General features: G+C 34.6%; 1 protein-coding gene across 3 annotated transcripts in view; it reads left to right on the top strand.

The window, feature by feature from the left end:
* LOC145684377 (transcriptional coactivator YAP1-like) overlaps positions 1–17,292 on the top strand; it is a 375,649-nt gene that overhangs the window by 333,517 nt on the left and 24,840 nt on the right. For 2 of the 3 annotated variants that reach the window (XM_081756622.1, XM_081756624.1), the window contains one exon: positions 14,382–14,608. In XM_081756622.1, the coding sequence (XP_081612748.1) occupies positions 14,382–14,608 (227 nt within the window). Of the gene's footprint in view, positions 1–14,381; positions 14,610–17,292 lie in introns of all 3 variants that reach the window. The other variant, XM_081756623.1, reaches the window with a different exon arrangement.

Here is a 17,292-nt window from a genome sequence, read left to right as displayed (position 1 = left end):
AAGGAAAAACTAGAAAAATTAAGTGTTAAAACCTAAATACGAATTTTTCGTGCGTTCCCTAATTAACCCATTGTAACAATCTGTATTTGCATTTGTTAAGTAAGAACAAATGTTCGATTGGCGTAAGTTGACTTGCACTCGGACGTATAGGTACGGATTTATAAACAAAAATTTCTAATTTTTTGCCCAAACTTAGGAAAATTTTAATTTCCCTAATTGGCAACACTGCGCGCAGGCCCGTCCAATTAATGTCAACAGTTAGGTATCCATCCGATCTACCTGGCAAGTCTTAAGGAGGTCTTTCTACAAGGAAGGAAGCCTGGCCCGTATCCACGGGGGGGCAAGAGTGGGCCGGGCCTCCCCTAAATTTTGGCTGGCCCCCATAAAATTTCACGGTAGGCTTGCAAATGAACTATAATATGGTGATGAAGTATAATATTATTGTGTCGGCCCCCCCTAACTTCTACCGGGCCCCCTCTAAATTATTGGGCTGGCTACGGGCCTGAAGGAAGCTACAGGGAAAAAAGAAATAAAGGAAATTCGAAATTAGAAAATTCTTGAATTTTTGACTGGGGTGAAATTTGAGAAGGAAATTCGACACCAGAAGAAAAAAATTAATATGATAAACTATACTGCAACCATATTTTGCAAGAATAATATCCCGATATCTTAATTAATGTCCACACAGGAGCGGATTAAACAAATGACGCACCCGTGTGTGCCACTTTGGCCACCTGGGCCATCGAGTATACATTAGATTACATTTTTTTTGACTACTAACTCGTGTTGTTGTTGTAGTTATAGTCTCGACTAATAATAATATCGTTGTTAGTCTCGACTAATAATAATATCGTTGTTGTAAACAATAGCTTTATAAGGAAAATTTTCACTCCTTTTTACATCTGAGTTCCAACACTGTTGGTGAGAAATGCAGGGTGTTTCAAAATGAATTTTGGGGTTTTAAGTCTTCGTAGTACTTATTACATTTTACGTACAATTATAAGCAATGCATCAAGTAAAAGAGCACCTCTTTGCTACAAATGTTCAATGCGATATTCATTCGTCACACGGCACACATCTAGTCGATAGGCGAGAAAGGCCCATAAACTTTCCGCCATATGGTACAAAACACATTCAATTTAGGGGAGTCTCGTTTCAAGTGTACCATCTCCTGAGGATTTGCTGACGGCCAGATACAAACATTATGAGTACACATTAGCTCTTAGGTGAAATGTCGATTTATCACTGAAGACGACACGATCCAGAAAATCTTCATTGTTATGCAGCAATATTTCACTTGCGAAATTGGCACGTAAACCGTAGTCTGTAGGCTTTAGACCTGTAGCAACTGCAAACGATAAGGACGTAGTTGCAAGTGTCTCCTTAATATTCTTCACACAGACCGTTGCACTATACAGATTCAGTTTTTATTAAAACACAAAAAACATTCTGCACTCTAGTCTACATCTTTGCTGCTTGCTCTTTCTAACGGCAGACAGAAGAAACAATGCATGTACATGCGTGCGTACAAAACTGTTTGAGTTGCTCTTTCATTTGATATAATATTTATAATTGTAAGTTAATTGTAATAGATACTACAAAGTTTCAAAACCCTAATATTAATTTTGAAACACCCTGCATTACTTCAAATTGTGTAATCCTATATTCATGTCTTTTATATACATATCATCAGGGCCGGTCCTAGTCAATTTGTCGCCTCGTGCAATAGCATAATTTGCCGCCTCCCTCTTTCTCCAGAAAGAACAAATCTTAAAAGTCATGATTTTAATTATGCTACTCCAGCTTGAACAACAAAGATGAGGTTAAGTGCAGTTGCACTCAGAAATGCTTAAATACTTACTAAAAATGCAATCCCGTTGTGTCTGTTTTTTTTTTTTAAATATTAATCTACCGGTATTATGTTAGTGAAAGATAAAGCAAACACACCTGCAGAGGAAAGATGGTAATCCTTTTTACAGAATTCACTATCGAGCTTCAATCTCAATGTATCAGTTTGCAATTCCAGTGCAACTAGCTCTTTTATCTTTATTTCTTGATTTCTCTTCTATATTTGTTATCATTTTTTTTTAAAAAAAAAGTTGTTTCTATCTTCAATGATAAGGAACTTGTTTCTGACAAAAACAAGACTAGTTGTCATATCAAAACTGTGATAACTTACTAAATGGAACAGATAGTCACTACTGTTCGAGAATTGAATTCTTGCATTTGGCAACAATCAAGCAATTTGTGCTCGGATTTATTCGACCATTTGCTTTAGCATTGTCCATGTGGCCTTAAACTAATGCAACCTAAACATAATTTATGAATGTAGTATTCAAATAGAAGGTCAGCTTAGTAAATGTAACTACCATCATCAGTCTGTTTCCAACAAGAAATATTTAATTTAAATAATATATTTATGACAGATTTTTGCCGGACCATCCAAACTTGCCGCTCCACGCAAATGCACGTGTTGCAAGTATGCTAGAGCCGGCTCTGCATATCATATATATCTAGTCGACAAATTATTTACATATGACATTTAGAAAAATACTATGGCAAATTAGTATTAGTTTTTACCACTAGACAAGTTATTTGAATTTTATACTGTTCGTGACATTATTTTCGTAGTTATTAAAGGCCTGCTTTCACGAAAACACAAAATTTCATTTCTACTTTTATTTCTTAGTTGATATTGATGAAAACTGCTGAAACCCGAATTGTTAATAGGTATGGTATTCATGTAAATTGTAAAATATTTGTAGCGTATCAGTATCTAGCGTTTAATTTATGTTGCATTTTATGGTGATTATACCTACATAAAAATATTTAGTACTGAAATAGACGTAAGATGCATTACAAATGACTATTTGAAAAAAAAACGAAATTTAGAAAAAAAACGAGAGGCAATGTTTTTTTTCTAAAAAAAACGTACATTTCTGAAAAAATACGAACGTTTTTTTTCTATTTACAACACTACGTAAAGTCATAATGAACTCTGGCTCGGAAAGCTACGAGTATAAATAATGTTGTTGACGAAACATCTCACTGATCGTGGATCTTTCCAGCCATACTCTATTGTATCACTGTTATTTAGTTTGGATAAGCATTTCCGACAAGCTAAGAGCTGTTAAATAATACAGTAGAAGGAATCTATAAAAATTATGATGATTCATTCGAATGACACAAAAGATAAAAAATATATAATGTATGTTAGTGAATTAAGATCTCAAAGATGGTGTTAGATACAGGGTACGAGCGGAATCATTACAGTTGGAGTAGGGGAAGGAGGAGATAAGAGTTAACAAAAAAACAGTGGAATACCTAGACATAGAGAATTCACATATTTGAACATCTATAGGCCTAATTATTGAACTACGGAACGAAGTACTGTTAATTACCTGTAAATTATATGCTAATTGCAAACTTCCGGCCTTTATACCCTCCAGTAATTTATTAATGAACGAATTTTATTTCAGAAATATTTAGTGGGGGAAATTCTCATAATCCACTCATGATTTCGCCGATTGATTGCAGCCCCATTGCTTTATCATTCTGTCTTGTGCATTATAATTGGAATTGCGTTTTTTTTTTTTTATTGTCTAAAGTATTTCCATTCGAACATCATGATTTTCTCAGCATTGTAGCATCCCATTTAATATCACTTTTCACGTTGAAGAATTTTCGGCAAGGAATGGGCCGTGGTGGCTCAGTGGTAGAGCGTTCACCTCTGGTGTGTGTGGGATCCTTGGTTCGATACCAGCTCGTACCGAGTGAACTTTGTGGTGGACAGACACCGTGTGCCTGGGGTTTTTCGGGGTTCTTCCGTTTCGTTCTTCATTCATTCCACCATTCTATTCATTTCTTATCATTATGTTCTTCTTTAGCCTAGCCGGCATACGCGTGAGACGTAAAACTGAAAGATTTCATTTCGGGAAAGAGTGCGGGAAAGCAGAAAGATGGAGGAATCTTGAAGTTCCCTTTCTTTTGCGTAATTTCAGTCATTTCAACTGTTTTCTTACGTTTTAAAACTTATTATTTGGTAATAAATTTGTACATCCGGAGGGGCCATACAGTTCTTCTTCCAATGAACTCCGTTTGCTAGTTTGTCGAAACGTCACCTTGTGTAAACCCTCTTTGTTATTCTTAGGTAGCTCCTAATAAAAGAATATTGATTTGTTATTAACTGTCAAATAAGTTAGTAGGCGTATTGTGGGTAATATATAGTTTCCCGCAGTGCCCAACCCTATCCATTACTCTTGCTGTTACTATAGGCAGTTGTGAATGGTTGTCATGTCGCACGCAGAGCTGTGTCAGCCGAATGGCTTCATTTAGAAGCGAAATAAGCCTATGTTGTTTACTATTTTGTGATTAACATTGTCTCCGCTTCAGTTTCATTTGAATAGTGTGTAGGGTTGTACAGCTAAACGTCGAAAAAACATGTTAATCACTAGTCCAAACGACCAACAAATAAGAATAATCGGCAATATTTGTAGGTCTGCTGTACTTTGTGTTGGAAGTTTGGGACAACGCGGGGTTGTAGCGTGTAAATGTTATGTTGAGTCAATTTTGAGTTTAACTCCCTTTCAACAGCAAGGCTATATGAGACGGCGTGTAAATGTTAATCGAAGCCAGTAATAGTTTCTTTCACTTTTTCGAATATCCAGATGGCATTCCTAGCGTAGAAATTAAGAGATGCCAAATGTTCGTCACAATATTTCAACATGACATCCTGTACACTCATGTCCAAAATGATTGTCGCATATCTATAACTGTCTAACCAGCTGCATGGATTGCGGCATCAGTAGGATGGCTTTTGTGGGCCGGAGCATTATCTCGGTGGAACAGCACTGTTCGCTACAACATCCCGCGCCGTTTTTCCTTGATTGCTTCGCGTAACTTGGGAATTAGGGCTGCATAATAGGCCCCCGTGATAGTGTGTCCAACCTCCAGGTAGTCAATAAGGAGCACACCCTTCGAACTACTGTGCCGCCACTCCATGCTCTGTCGTTTGGACTCGGGATCATAGTGTTGGAGCCACGTCTTATCCACTGTCACAAATCCATCACAGAACTGTTTCAGGCGTGCCCCCATAACCTCCAAACCAGCCCTTGAACATCGAACTCTGTCTTTCTGATGTTCACGAGATAACATTTTGGGTACCCATCGCGCGGACACCTTTCTGCATCCCAAGTGTTCATGCACAATGGTTCGCACTGAGCTTACAGAGATGTGCATGACGTCTGCTAACTGTGGCACCGTGATTAACCTGTCTGCTATAATCGTATCATGCACAGCATCAATGTTTTCTGGGGGTGCATGCTGTTGTTTGAGGACCAGCACCAGGGGCCTGTTGACAGCTTTCCCTGCCGCGACTTCCGTTCTTTACCACCTGGTACGAAGGAGCCCCATCACCCAACACACTGATCATGTTCTCATGAATCTCCTTTGGGCTTAACCCCTTTTTTCTGGAGGTACTTGATGACAGCTCGTTGTTCGGTTTTCTCCATTTTTCAAGCTAGGTGCCACCTCTCACACCTGAAACGACAAAAAAGAATATTTATATAGCAGCTATGGTTCTGAAATTTAGCATATAGGCATCTAAAACATTAGGCTACAATATCCCCCATCAGCCATCCCAGCTAAAGTATTTTAAATATGCCGGGGACAATAATTATTGAACCTCCCTTATATATATATATATATATATATATATATATATATATATATATATATATCGGGTGTTCTGAAAATGGCGCCCATGAACAACAGAGTGCTATTCTTCAGGTCAAAATAAAGCGAAAATCTTACATGAGGGCATACCTTCCAGGGCCTTCTTCAAAATTTCATCAATATCAAAATTTCACTACGTGGCAATGTCGCAGATTAACGTGAAATCATTAACATTGCTCTACAAATCCATGAACCAGTTACATCGATTGTTACGCTAATGGGTGATGCTTGTGCCAATGTGTATCGATTTTAAGTGCTATCTGAAAAGAATCGATGTCACTGTTTGATAGATTGGTATATCTTCTCTATGGTTCTTTATCTGCGACGTGGCCACGTAGTGCAGTTCGCGTCTTCTGACGACGACCCGAGAGCTATACAATTATATATATTTTTCGCTTTATTTTGACTTGTAGAATAGTGCTCCATAGTCTGTGGGCGCCATTTTTTTAAAGAATACCCGTTAAATAATTAATACTTTTCTGATCAGAGAATATACTCATTTATTAAAATTAGAATTAATCGTAACAGTTTCAATATCCTAACGTTTTCTTCATCAGAAGAGATGCTGAAGACCTTGTTAAGAAAACAAGGTATAAACACACAGAAAATCAGGACGGATAATTCTGGAAGTGCTTAAGAAAATGATAAATAGTAAGAAAGACATAAATGATGAAGATGAAGGAGCAATGTATGAAGTATAAAAATTGTAATATGAAACACATTGCAGAAACAGGGAAGAGTAAAACAACTTGGAACGATGTGAGATTTAAAAAAAGAGAATAACGCTATATACACAAACATGTAAAAGAAACAGGACATGATTTTGATTAGGAAGGGATACAAGGTCTAGAAAAAGGGAACAGAAGAAGAATAAGAAAATGAAAAGAAGCGCGAAGGATTAAGATTGAAAGAAGAAAGATTAATGAACTGGATAAATGAATTATGGGATAGATTGTTGGAACGAATGGGAGGATAGAAATCACGGATATACTACAATTCGTAAAAATTCAGAGAAGCAATAAAAATAATAATATATGATAGAACATAGTATTGAAAAGAAACTTCAAAATCAATTGATATTTGGAATAATTTATTAAAATAATAATAAAAGTGAAAATAATAATGATTATAAAAAAGTTATACTAAAAATGTAAAGTGAAACTGTAAATTATAACAATACCTCATTGTTACATACTAAAAATTTAAAATATAAAATGAAGCAATTATAATTTTGAAAAATTTAATGTTATGAAGATATTTCTGCCTGTGAACATCTGATGAAGATAACGTTAAGTTAATCAAACTATTATGCCTTACTTTAATTTTAATAAATAATTACGTACTCTGTTCAGAAATGTATCAATTATTTAAGTGATAGTTCCAGACTCAATAAAGTTTGAGCACACTACAGAATTTTCAAAAGATAAGAAAAAAAAAAGATATGTATCGATAGAAAACATACTTTGTTGGACGTGTTCTTTAAATAAACATCATTACTCATATAAAACAAATTAAAACATATGGCCTTATTTCCACTGAGACGAATTGGTTGACTATGTTTACGTTCAATGAAATGCCAACCCTTAGTCTTGATAAGAGCTTTACAAGCTTTAGGCGTTTGATTAATTTATCCAACTTTTGCGAAGCTATTCGACTGCAATAGTTTTGAAGGGCCTTTCGAAGACTCAATATTCGTTTGGCATCTATTTAAGGACTACCCTGTCAAGTCTCGGAGGTTATAAGAGCTCGGAGGGTAACAAATGCGGCGACTATTCTATTTGTTGGTGATAGAAGCGCCGTATTTGTATAGCAGATAATTAATACATAGTTTGGAAGAATATTTGGGATGATAATCCTGTTGTAATACGAAGGCATTGCCCCAAACCCGCGTTCCTGATGGAACTCCATGCCTCACATCAACTTTGTGAAATACCGAACTAAATTATCAACTAGGTAGTCTGTAAAGGATCCCCAAACAGTGACGTTACCTTCTCTGTGCCTTATTATAGATATTACATTTGATGAAAGCGCTCTTCGGCATAACGATGCACAAACTCCTAGCATTGGAAGGCGAAAAGTTGAAATTTAGATTCGTCAGTTCAAAGTACTCTCTTCTATCGTTCATCGTCACAGTCGTTTATTTTGTTTTAATTTTTTGGTCCGCCCAGAAGTATCTTTTTGTAATATTTCTCGCTTGAAGGAATAGGTTCTTTACCGCAATTCTACCTCCGCAAAACCGTAGATCTGAAGGCGCTGGGCCACCGTCCTATTTAATACTGAATGGAAATAGCCCCTCCGTAGTTGTGTTGGTTCTTCCGGAGTGATTAACGTCTGTTATGTTTGCTTCTTTTTTCCAGAGAACTTGTTCTTTTTTAGAGAAGTTCTTATTTTTGGACAATCAGTGCGTTTTTTGTAATATTTACACCACTTCGTAACTCTTTCATGAGTACGACGCACTGCTTCGTCCGATCACTGAGCGATTTTTTTCGCAGAGAATGATTTTGTTCTTTCAAAATATCCACGTGAGTACGTGGTTCGATTCTTAGTTAACAGTTTCCTTCCATATTTTGTAGTATTTGCATTTTCTTCACACTATTCGACTGGTTCGTGGAAATGAAAACATAAAATCACATGTCAGAGATTTGTATTCATTTTTGCCCATATTACATCATGATTGTAAAGCTCATGAAGTAAAAGGACAACTACTGACCAAGGTTCATACATATACCACTAGGTGTCGTTGAAACGATTCATAATCAAACAAAGCGTGTCGTTACTTGTCTGTTCAGTAGTCAGGGGTGCCCACAAAGGGGGGCTATGACGCAAACTCCGTCATTGAAATATTTGGGGGTGATTAAAAATCTATATAAATATGTTTGAAGGAGTGTAAAAAATAATCGAAAAGATTTTTTTTTATGGAAGAACACCTACGGATATACAATTGAGGGGGGCTGCATCATGGACATGAGGGGGGGACCACTGCATAGTTATCTGTTTACTGTTAAGCACTTTCTTCGATACATTTATTTCGATGTCAACAAGACCATGAATTTTCGTATCCTTATGTGAACAATGTTCTTATTTAAAGAAAAAGAAAAAGAAAAGAAATCCATTAAACAATGTTGTATGGACACACTCACTGTCTTTCATTTGCAAAGTTAAGGAAAGTGTGCTCAGATTTAAAGTTTTAATATGTATAATGAAGTACATGTAACAATTAATATCCTAATTATCATTACGAGAGTACAATTATTTGTTATTCGGATATGATTGGCTACTAGATTGATTGAAAGATTCTTGAGAAAGTATTGTTGTAATTTTAAGATCATAGATTTCCTGCTTGAAGCTAACAGTTTAAGGGCATAATAGTTACACTCGAAGTTTAAAAAATAAATAAAAAAAAGATAAAAATAGTAGAGATAGCTCTATTTACCTGAAAGTGTATATCTGTGTGTAACAATACAATACTTAAGAAATTAGTTTACCAATATATGAAAAACTGAGAAGTTTATGGTGACGTTTCCAAATTTAAAACGCATTTGCAACATTGTGGATTTGCCATATAATCTCGTTCATCTTAAAAATGGAAGCTATTATTTTGGCGTTCAAATATCCGCTAATACGGTAGGACGCACTAGCAGTAATGGCTAAAACACAATGTTTGGTATAATTAACACTTTTGACCAGAGTATATACACTTATTTATTAGAACTAAAATACAGTGTAACGGTATCAACAACTCAATGTTATATTCATCTGACACTAACTCATGTGTTACCTGATGAAGGAACGTTGTCAAAACCGTTACACTGTATTTTAGTTTTAATAAATAGATGTGTATACACTCTGGTCAGAAGTGTTAATTATTCCTTTAGTAAGTTCCAGAGTTGTGATGGATAGAGTTATAATTTTTGGTCAAATTCTTTTCTTCAAGAAACCATGAACGCCTAAACTTTGTGAAATTTGCTAAATTTGACGTATATCAAGCATGTTTTTTGTTAATGCTCTCGTAATTTCCACAACCTGTACCTCTAGTACCTTAAATACAAAGTTTTAAACAATATGAATTATTTCCCATTTTGTGAGTTGTCTTTTAAAATCCATTTTAAGAAAAAAATATCGTAACATTGATATTTGTGAGCCACTTAGAAAGATACTGTAGAATGGAAAGATCAAGAGAGGCCGATGTTACTTCGAGAAGTACGCGAGTACTCGTGAATTCGAAAGAGAGATTGTGAACTGGTCTTCGTTTAATGCAGGTAATCCTAGTTTGTCGGGTTTCCCAAATTTCCAGATCATTGAAATGGGGATAAAAATTCCAGTGGCTTAAGTTAAAGTTAACGTAACTATAATGGTCCTTAACTTGCGAATGTTTGTGTGTATTTGGATATTTAGTGCAAATGATTCTGGAGGTTTGATTTTTCATCAGGGCATGGAATTTCTAATGTTAACTTAGCATTGTGAGTCATTTCCGGGACTACTTGAATGAAAAAGTAGCTGATTATTCGTTAGTAGGGCTGTTAGAAGAAACGGTATTGTCGTGACTCAATATGCTACAGGCAGTGCCCAACCTAATCTGCTCCTCTAACCAATTAAAACTATTTATAACCTAAGATGATCACGTTTATCATTGAGCATGATAGTAATCTATTCAAGTGGCCATAATGATTCAAAGTAATTTTCATAAGAAAAGTGAACATACAATCAATGAAAAAGAAATTACAATTTCTAGTAACAGACATGTATAATAGTCATCGTCATTAAAGAGAATAGTCATCGTCGATTGTTTGAATATACCCACAAACAATGGAATAGTAATTAGAATTCCTCATTAAATGTGCAATTAATAGAAAACGAATTACAATCCTTAATCGAATATGTAATCAATAGAAGAGGAATTACAATCCCTAATTGTATATAATATTAGTAAAAGATAAATTACAATCCCTTATTAAATATATGATCGATAGGAGACAAAATATAACTTAATTAAATATTCAATCAATACAAGTAATTGTAATCTATAAGCAGTGCGGTTTTAGCGGGCCTACCCAAAAATTTTGAAAAAATTATAAACGCTAAAAGATACAATAAAGATTAAATATATTTTCCACTAATTATATTAAAATGGTAAATAATTATTTTAACAAATAGCATCAACCACTACTGTAAAAATAATTTTCTACTGTCATTAATTAATCAAATGTGTATATGTATCCGTAAGCAAGGGAACGGGCCTACCCAAAATTAAAATTCTAAAGCCACCCCTGTCCATACGTGAATATATAATAAATAGAAAAGAAATTACAGTCTCTAATGGGTGAAAGAATAAATTGCAATCCTAATTTAATAAACAATCGATAGAAAATCAATTACAATCATTAATTGAATCAATAAAATACGAATTGTAATCCGTAATTCAATATACATCAAGGAAGAATTATTGCGGTCCCCAATTGAATGCACAATCAATAGAGGAGGAATTGCAATCCGTTTTTGAATATTCAATGAATACAAGGCTAATTACAATCCTATATACAATCAATAGACGATCAATTGTCCCGAAATAAATATACGACGAATACAAGACGAGTTGTACTTACTAATTGAATGTACAATTAACAGAAGGCGAATTGCAACTTCCATCGTAACGTACATTCAGTTTCAGTAGTCAATATCGTTGTTAGAGTCAATCGAACATAGAATGAATAATGTAGGAAGTAGTGCAATATATACTAAAATCATAGGCACTCAAAGTGCGTTATTTTGCATATAAGAACAATAACGTATTTATCAGCAATGTATTTTAATAAGACAAATTGTGGGAGTTCCACATCGATCAAGCATAATTCCCCGTAATGTGTGTCTGTTGTATCGTAATCTTTTAGGCACTTCTGAACTTTTGAGTCGAGGTCATCATGCTGCCTGTTGTGTACTTCCAAGGTTGAAGGACAGATGAATCACGGCGAATTTAAAAATTACACTAAAAACGCCCGGTAGATGTCAGCAGTAGCTACTTTTTGTTTTCCCTAGAGCCACACTTGTTCAACGACAGACATTACAGCAGTAAGCTTCCCGCGCTTTATTCTTTTTATTTCATTTTTTCTTTTTTTATGTGAAAAGCAGCCAGGAAAGAATTAAAGGGCGACGCCAGCAGACTGTTCTATTTATGTACTTTCCAAATCTGTTTCACACTCATACAAATATAGGTAGCCGGCTGCTATAATGGAGCAGTATTCACACTTGATCTTTTATCACTATCGCGTACAAAGTTGTGGTACAAGTAATGTTAACTGTTTCTTCAGGAATTTCACAATCTTTTCCTGGTTCGACTCCAGGTCAAGTGAGTTTTGTGATGGATGAGTTTTCTCGAGGCTCTTCCGTTTCCTCCATATTCACATTCCAACAATTAATGAAATAATAGACGGAATGCCGGTGGATAGAAATGGCAGTTACTTCCTCCATGTTTGTATATTTAATTTAGAAACAATAATTCCTCTTCTATTGTATATTTAATCATTGATTACAATTCCTCCGTTATTGATTTTGTATTATTTTAAGGAGTACAATTCCTCCTCTATTGGTTATATATTAAATTAAAGTTTGTAATTCCTCTTCAATTGATTGTATATTCAATTGGTGATTACGGTTACTTCTTTCATTGATTGTATATATAGTCAGAACCAGTAATCATTCACATTCATCAAATAACCGTCTCCTGTAGCCTAAAGGAAATAACCGTGGGACGTTAAACTAAAAATAAACATGTCATTTTACTTTAGGATCCTTGTGAATAATACCATAAGCTAGCCAGAAATATTCGATAAATAACGGGCTAGTGATAGTGATGATGTATGTCGCAAGTATAATAATAATAATCTCCCTATTCTCTTTCGTAGAATACATGTTTCTTTTTCTGAATTCTCTGTGTCTCGACATAAACCATGTCGTACCCTCTTCATACTCAAGAGTCCAAATACAAGATCCGAGTATTTCGTTTCTCCGTTATTCGTTCATTTCACTGGAGTGTATCAGTTGTGCAGTGCAATGTGCGATATAAAATCTCCCTCTGGAAGAGCCTTTTTAATGTATTACAATCGGGAATCTCACTCGAGTTTCCACATACGTAAATGATCTGCTGCTTCGAGCAGTCGTTTATGTACTTTCTTCAAGATTCGATTTCGTTCGTACGGTTAGATGAACACTCAAATCGCTGAAAATGATATTCGGTTGTCTTTAAATTTCGACAGAAATGCATTCGTCTTCTTGGATAAGTAATCCATCTACACCTTGCCTTTGTGGATGAATATTTACTCTCATACATACACATCTTCTAAATAGCTCTTCCCGCTGATCTAGTAACTAGCTCAAGTTCAAGTACCTCACCAGCTGCCTTACTGTGTTCTCAACACTCGAAATTTTGTGCCTCGGTCAGGAATCAAATCAATTTGTAAATTATAAATATTTTATCCCTCTTTTGGTTGCGCAGGGATAAAATAATTTACAAATTGAAGAATGATAAAGAATGATCCAATAATAATTTTGGTCTTTTCACAGGCATTCTCACATTTCTAACCCACACCTAATTGATTAATGACTGGACATGTGTTAATTTAGTCATAACGTTTCACATTAATCGAATACTTTTTTGCTTGGGAATTCTCTGAAGTGGGTAGGGAAACTTGTTGGAAAAATTCAGAATAATAACATAAGAAAGAAGTAATTCAAACAGTTATATATAAATTTTTGTCAGCAAGTTAACCTACTCATTTATTTGTTCAAATTCCCAAACGAAACTTTTACAACCCATGTGAAATCGCATAATCAACTAGCCCATATTATACAGGGTGGTAAGTAACTTCACCGACAAACTTTGGGAGGCGATTCCTTATACGAAATAAAAGAAAAAAGTTCTAATAAACATGGGTCGAAAAATGCCTCCTTTCAGAGTTATGATCCATTGAAAATTCGAAAAATCCTTTTTCAAAACTCCCTAACTTAGAAACTATAGAGCCTATCCCAAGCGGTTTAAGGAATTACACAGAAACTGGTATACGCTCTATCTAAATATCCATGTTTCAGAATTCACTGGTACCAGCGAAACGAACGCACCACTAGTACTTTCTATAGGGATACTAGGACGGAGTATACCTATACTTCAACTTCCTTTTCACAGTTCCTTTCACTGATAACGGAGGATGGTTAATAAGCTCTGAAAGGAAGCATTTTTCGGCCCATGTTAATTAGAACTTTTTTCTTTCATTTCGTATAAGGAATCGCCTCCCAAAGTTTGTCAGTAGAGTTACCTACCACCCTGTAGAATTAGTTTCTTTAGAACTCCTAGTCTTTTGAGTAGCGGTTTTGTAACTTGTTTGTGCAAAGTGCAACACATTTAAATATATAGTAACTTGTTGATGGACATACAATCAAAGAATTGCTGTCGTGTTCTATAACTAACATGTAATTGATATTTCAAAAATTATAGAAATAAATATTTTTTCTTAAAAATTGTGTGTGCCAAGCATTTACATTTTTCCCTGTCAGAGAAAGTTGTAAATTAATATAATAGTAATTACAATAAAGTAAAAATGAAGAGTGCTAATATTAAAATAATTATAAATTTATTGTGCCTGTTTCTTTTGTTACAGCTACTCATCTTCAAAGACCGGCCGTGTTGCAGCAACAAGCCCAGCAACAGGGCCAGACGTCGATCGCCCAAAGCCAAAATGTGACCTCCCTGGCCAACCGTATTCAACCCATCACCTCAATCACAAGCCTTCAGTCCCACCAAGCACGGCAGCAGAAGCTTCGTTTGCAGCGTTTGCAGATGGAGCGAGAACGCTTGAAAATGAGGCAGCAAGAAATTATGCGACAGGTAAGAAGAGGGTCTTTTTCCACAGATAGAGCTTCCATGAGAAATAACTACATTCCATTCCTGCAGTTGTTTTGATTGTTTTTGCGGACTGCGATCCAAATTTTGGTTACGATACACAAGAAGTACGATGATATTCAAAGAGTCTATCCGGTTGCAATGATGTGAACAGAGTTTGAGGAAGATGGCTGAAATTCAGCTCAAATGTAGAAGATACTATGTAGCTTCTATGTTCCAAAAGGAAATTATTCTAAAATGGATGGAACATAGTCAGAAAAACACGAAACATGAACATTCAAATCAATGGAAAATCAACGAAAAACAAATCGACGGTACAATGCAGCTACCTCGTATCTCAAAAACAAAATACTATTTTACAGAAGAAAGAAAAGTTTGAAAAAGTTGGGGATTAGTTGAAAGTCAGCGACTTTTCTGATGGAGAAGCCAATTATGATAACAAACTGACCTCTCCATCAAAAGCAGTCGCTGTCTTTTAATTAATCTCCAACTTTTTCAAACGTTTTATTTTTTATTTATTTATTTTTTATTTATTTATTTATTTTTTTGGATACGAGGTAACTGCATTGTACCGTCGAAATAATTCCTTCACTTATCTCAAAAATCAAAAGGAGTTGGCAGAAATTCAGCTTAAATATAGAAAAAACTATTTAAATTATATACTTCAAAAGCAAATGGTCCTAAAGTGAATGGAACATAGTAAAACATCACGAAACATGAACACTAAAGTCAATGGAAAATAAATGAGAAAAATAAAGTCGTCCACAAATCGCAAAAACTATAATAAGGAGATGGCTAGTTGGAAGCTTATTGCAGAGATATAATGAAGAGCTTAAAAACAATGTATAGCACGTACGGTAAATATGGATAAAACACTTTGAAAAGTCAAGTTGTTTGAGTAAAACCAATAATAATGATAAAGTATATGCATCTTCTTCAAATTAGACAGGGAGATTATGTGATTGAAATATCTCACATCTTAATTTGGAATCTCCAGACTCGATTTAGCACACAACGTGACTTTTGACCTGATCACGTGACATAGTCTGGTCCTTATGGCAAACCGGTTAGGCTCTTTTATCTTTGTGCTTCATAATTCTGTACTAGGTTCGATCAGAAACGTTCCGAATCTGCCATGATTTTTAAGGAATAATGGCGAAAGATTAACAGAAATTAAATCGTAATTAAAAGCATCCGTCTCACGTAGGTAATTTCACTAAAGTAGATGTTTCTGGAATCTGGTCCTAGAGGTCGGACATTTACTCTCTCTTAGATTGAATATTAGTCCAAAAGAGCCAGAAGAACTAAAATTGAAGTGAATTGGATATCACAGACTATAGTTGAACAGGTATAATCTACACACATAAAAAAAGACTATATTTATTTAATAAGATATACAAATTCTAATAGCTCATATAAATGTATTATAATTCTTCATAACACTCGATTATTAAGAAAGTAATATGTATTTTCTTATAATACTAATATACAATTAAGATACCTTTAATTAATACTATGTACAATTATAATATGCGTAAAACAATAAAAAAAATGATATATTTGCTTTCAAAGTGGACAAGGATAGGTGGTCCGTATAGCATTGCAATTAATGTGGACTCGAGTTGAAAATATTTTGAAAACGCTGTTATGTAGTACTGTCATATTCCCAAGTGTTTGGTCCAGCTTCTGCAATACAGAATTTTCGTTCAGTTAGTCCTTGTCCAAATTGAATTGAAATTTTTAATTGAATAAAAAGAGTGATATCCTAAATTAACCACCCTGTACTGTTACTAGATTTAAGTAAGAATTCAGTTTAGCTAATCTCATGTGCACTAGTGCATGATTGAATGGTTACGGGTTGGATTGCAGTAAGGATAATATTTCTGTTGACACAAAATCTAGCCAATTGCAGCTAATTGAATAATAAGAAATAGTAAGCTATGGTCTAGAAAGTCAGAACTAATACGTGCAACCACACATCAAGTTGAATGTTTGCGTTTGGCTGGCCCAAGCTCTTCGTTGGTTGAAGAGTAAGGGGGTATTAGATTCTTATTCTTCTTTTCCGTATTATTAATATTACAAAAATCAACAAGAAAAAAGTACAATAATTGTATTATGAGATATTTAAATAAAATAACAGTACATGTGATTTAATGTGAGTGCTAAAACTGTTAATTAAACATTGATTTAAAGATTTAGATCAACCTCTAAATTTAAGATTGTTTCAAAGATTTAGATCAAGCTCTAAATTTAAGATTGATTCAAAGATTTAGATCAAGCTCTAAATTTAAGATTGGTTCAAAGATTTAGATCAAGGTTTAAATTTAAGATTGATTCAAAGATTTAGATCAAGCTCTAAATGTAACATTGATTCAAAGATTTAGATCAAGCTCTAAATTTAACATTGATGCAAGATTTAGATCAAGCTCTAAATTTAAGATTGGTTCAAAGATTTAGACCAAGCTCTAAATTTAAGATTGGTTCAAAGATTTAGATCAAGCTCTAAAGTTAAGATAGCCTCTAAGGTGTAGTAAATAAGCGATCATTGTATTTATTCATTTCTTTATTTTAAACATTTATGTTTGTGAATATAATTTCTGAAAGTAGTAAACAAAGTGCTGTATTTGGCGGATAGCTATTCGTAGCATTATAAATAAACTTTTTAGGTA

Source organism: Thermobia domestica, chromosome 4, assembly GCF_964235325.1.
Source record: "Thermobia domestica chromosome 4, izTheDome1.hap1.1, whole genome shotgun sequence".
Lineage (NCBI taxonomy): Eukaryota > Metazoa > Arthropoda > Insecta > Zygentoma > Lepismatidae > Thermobia > Thermobia domestica.
Note: the sequence above shows the minus strand (reverse complement) of the source record. Positions and strands in the feature narration are given on the sequence as shown.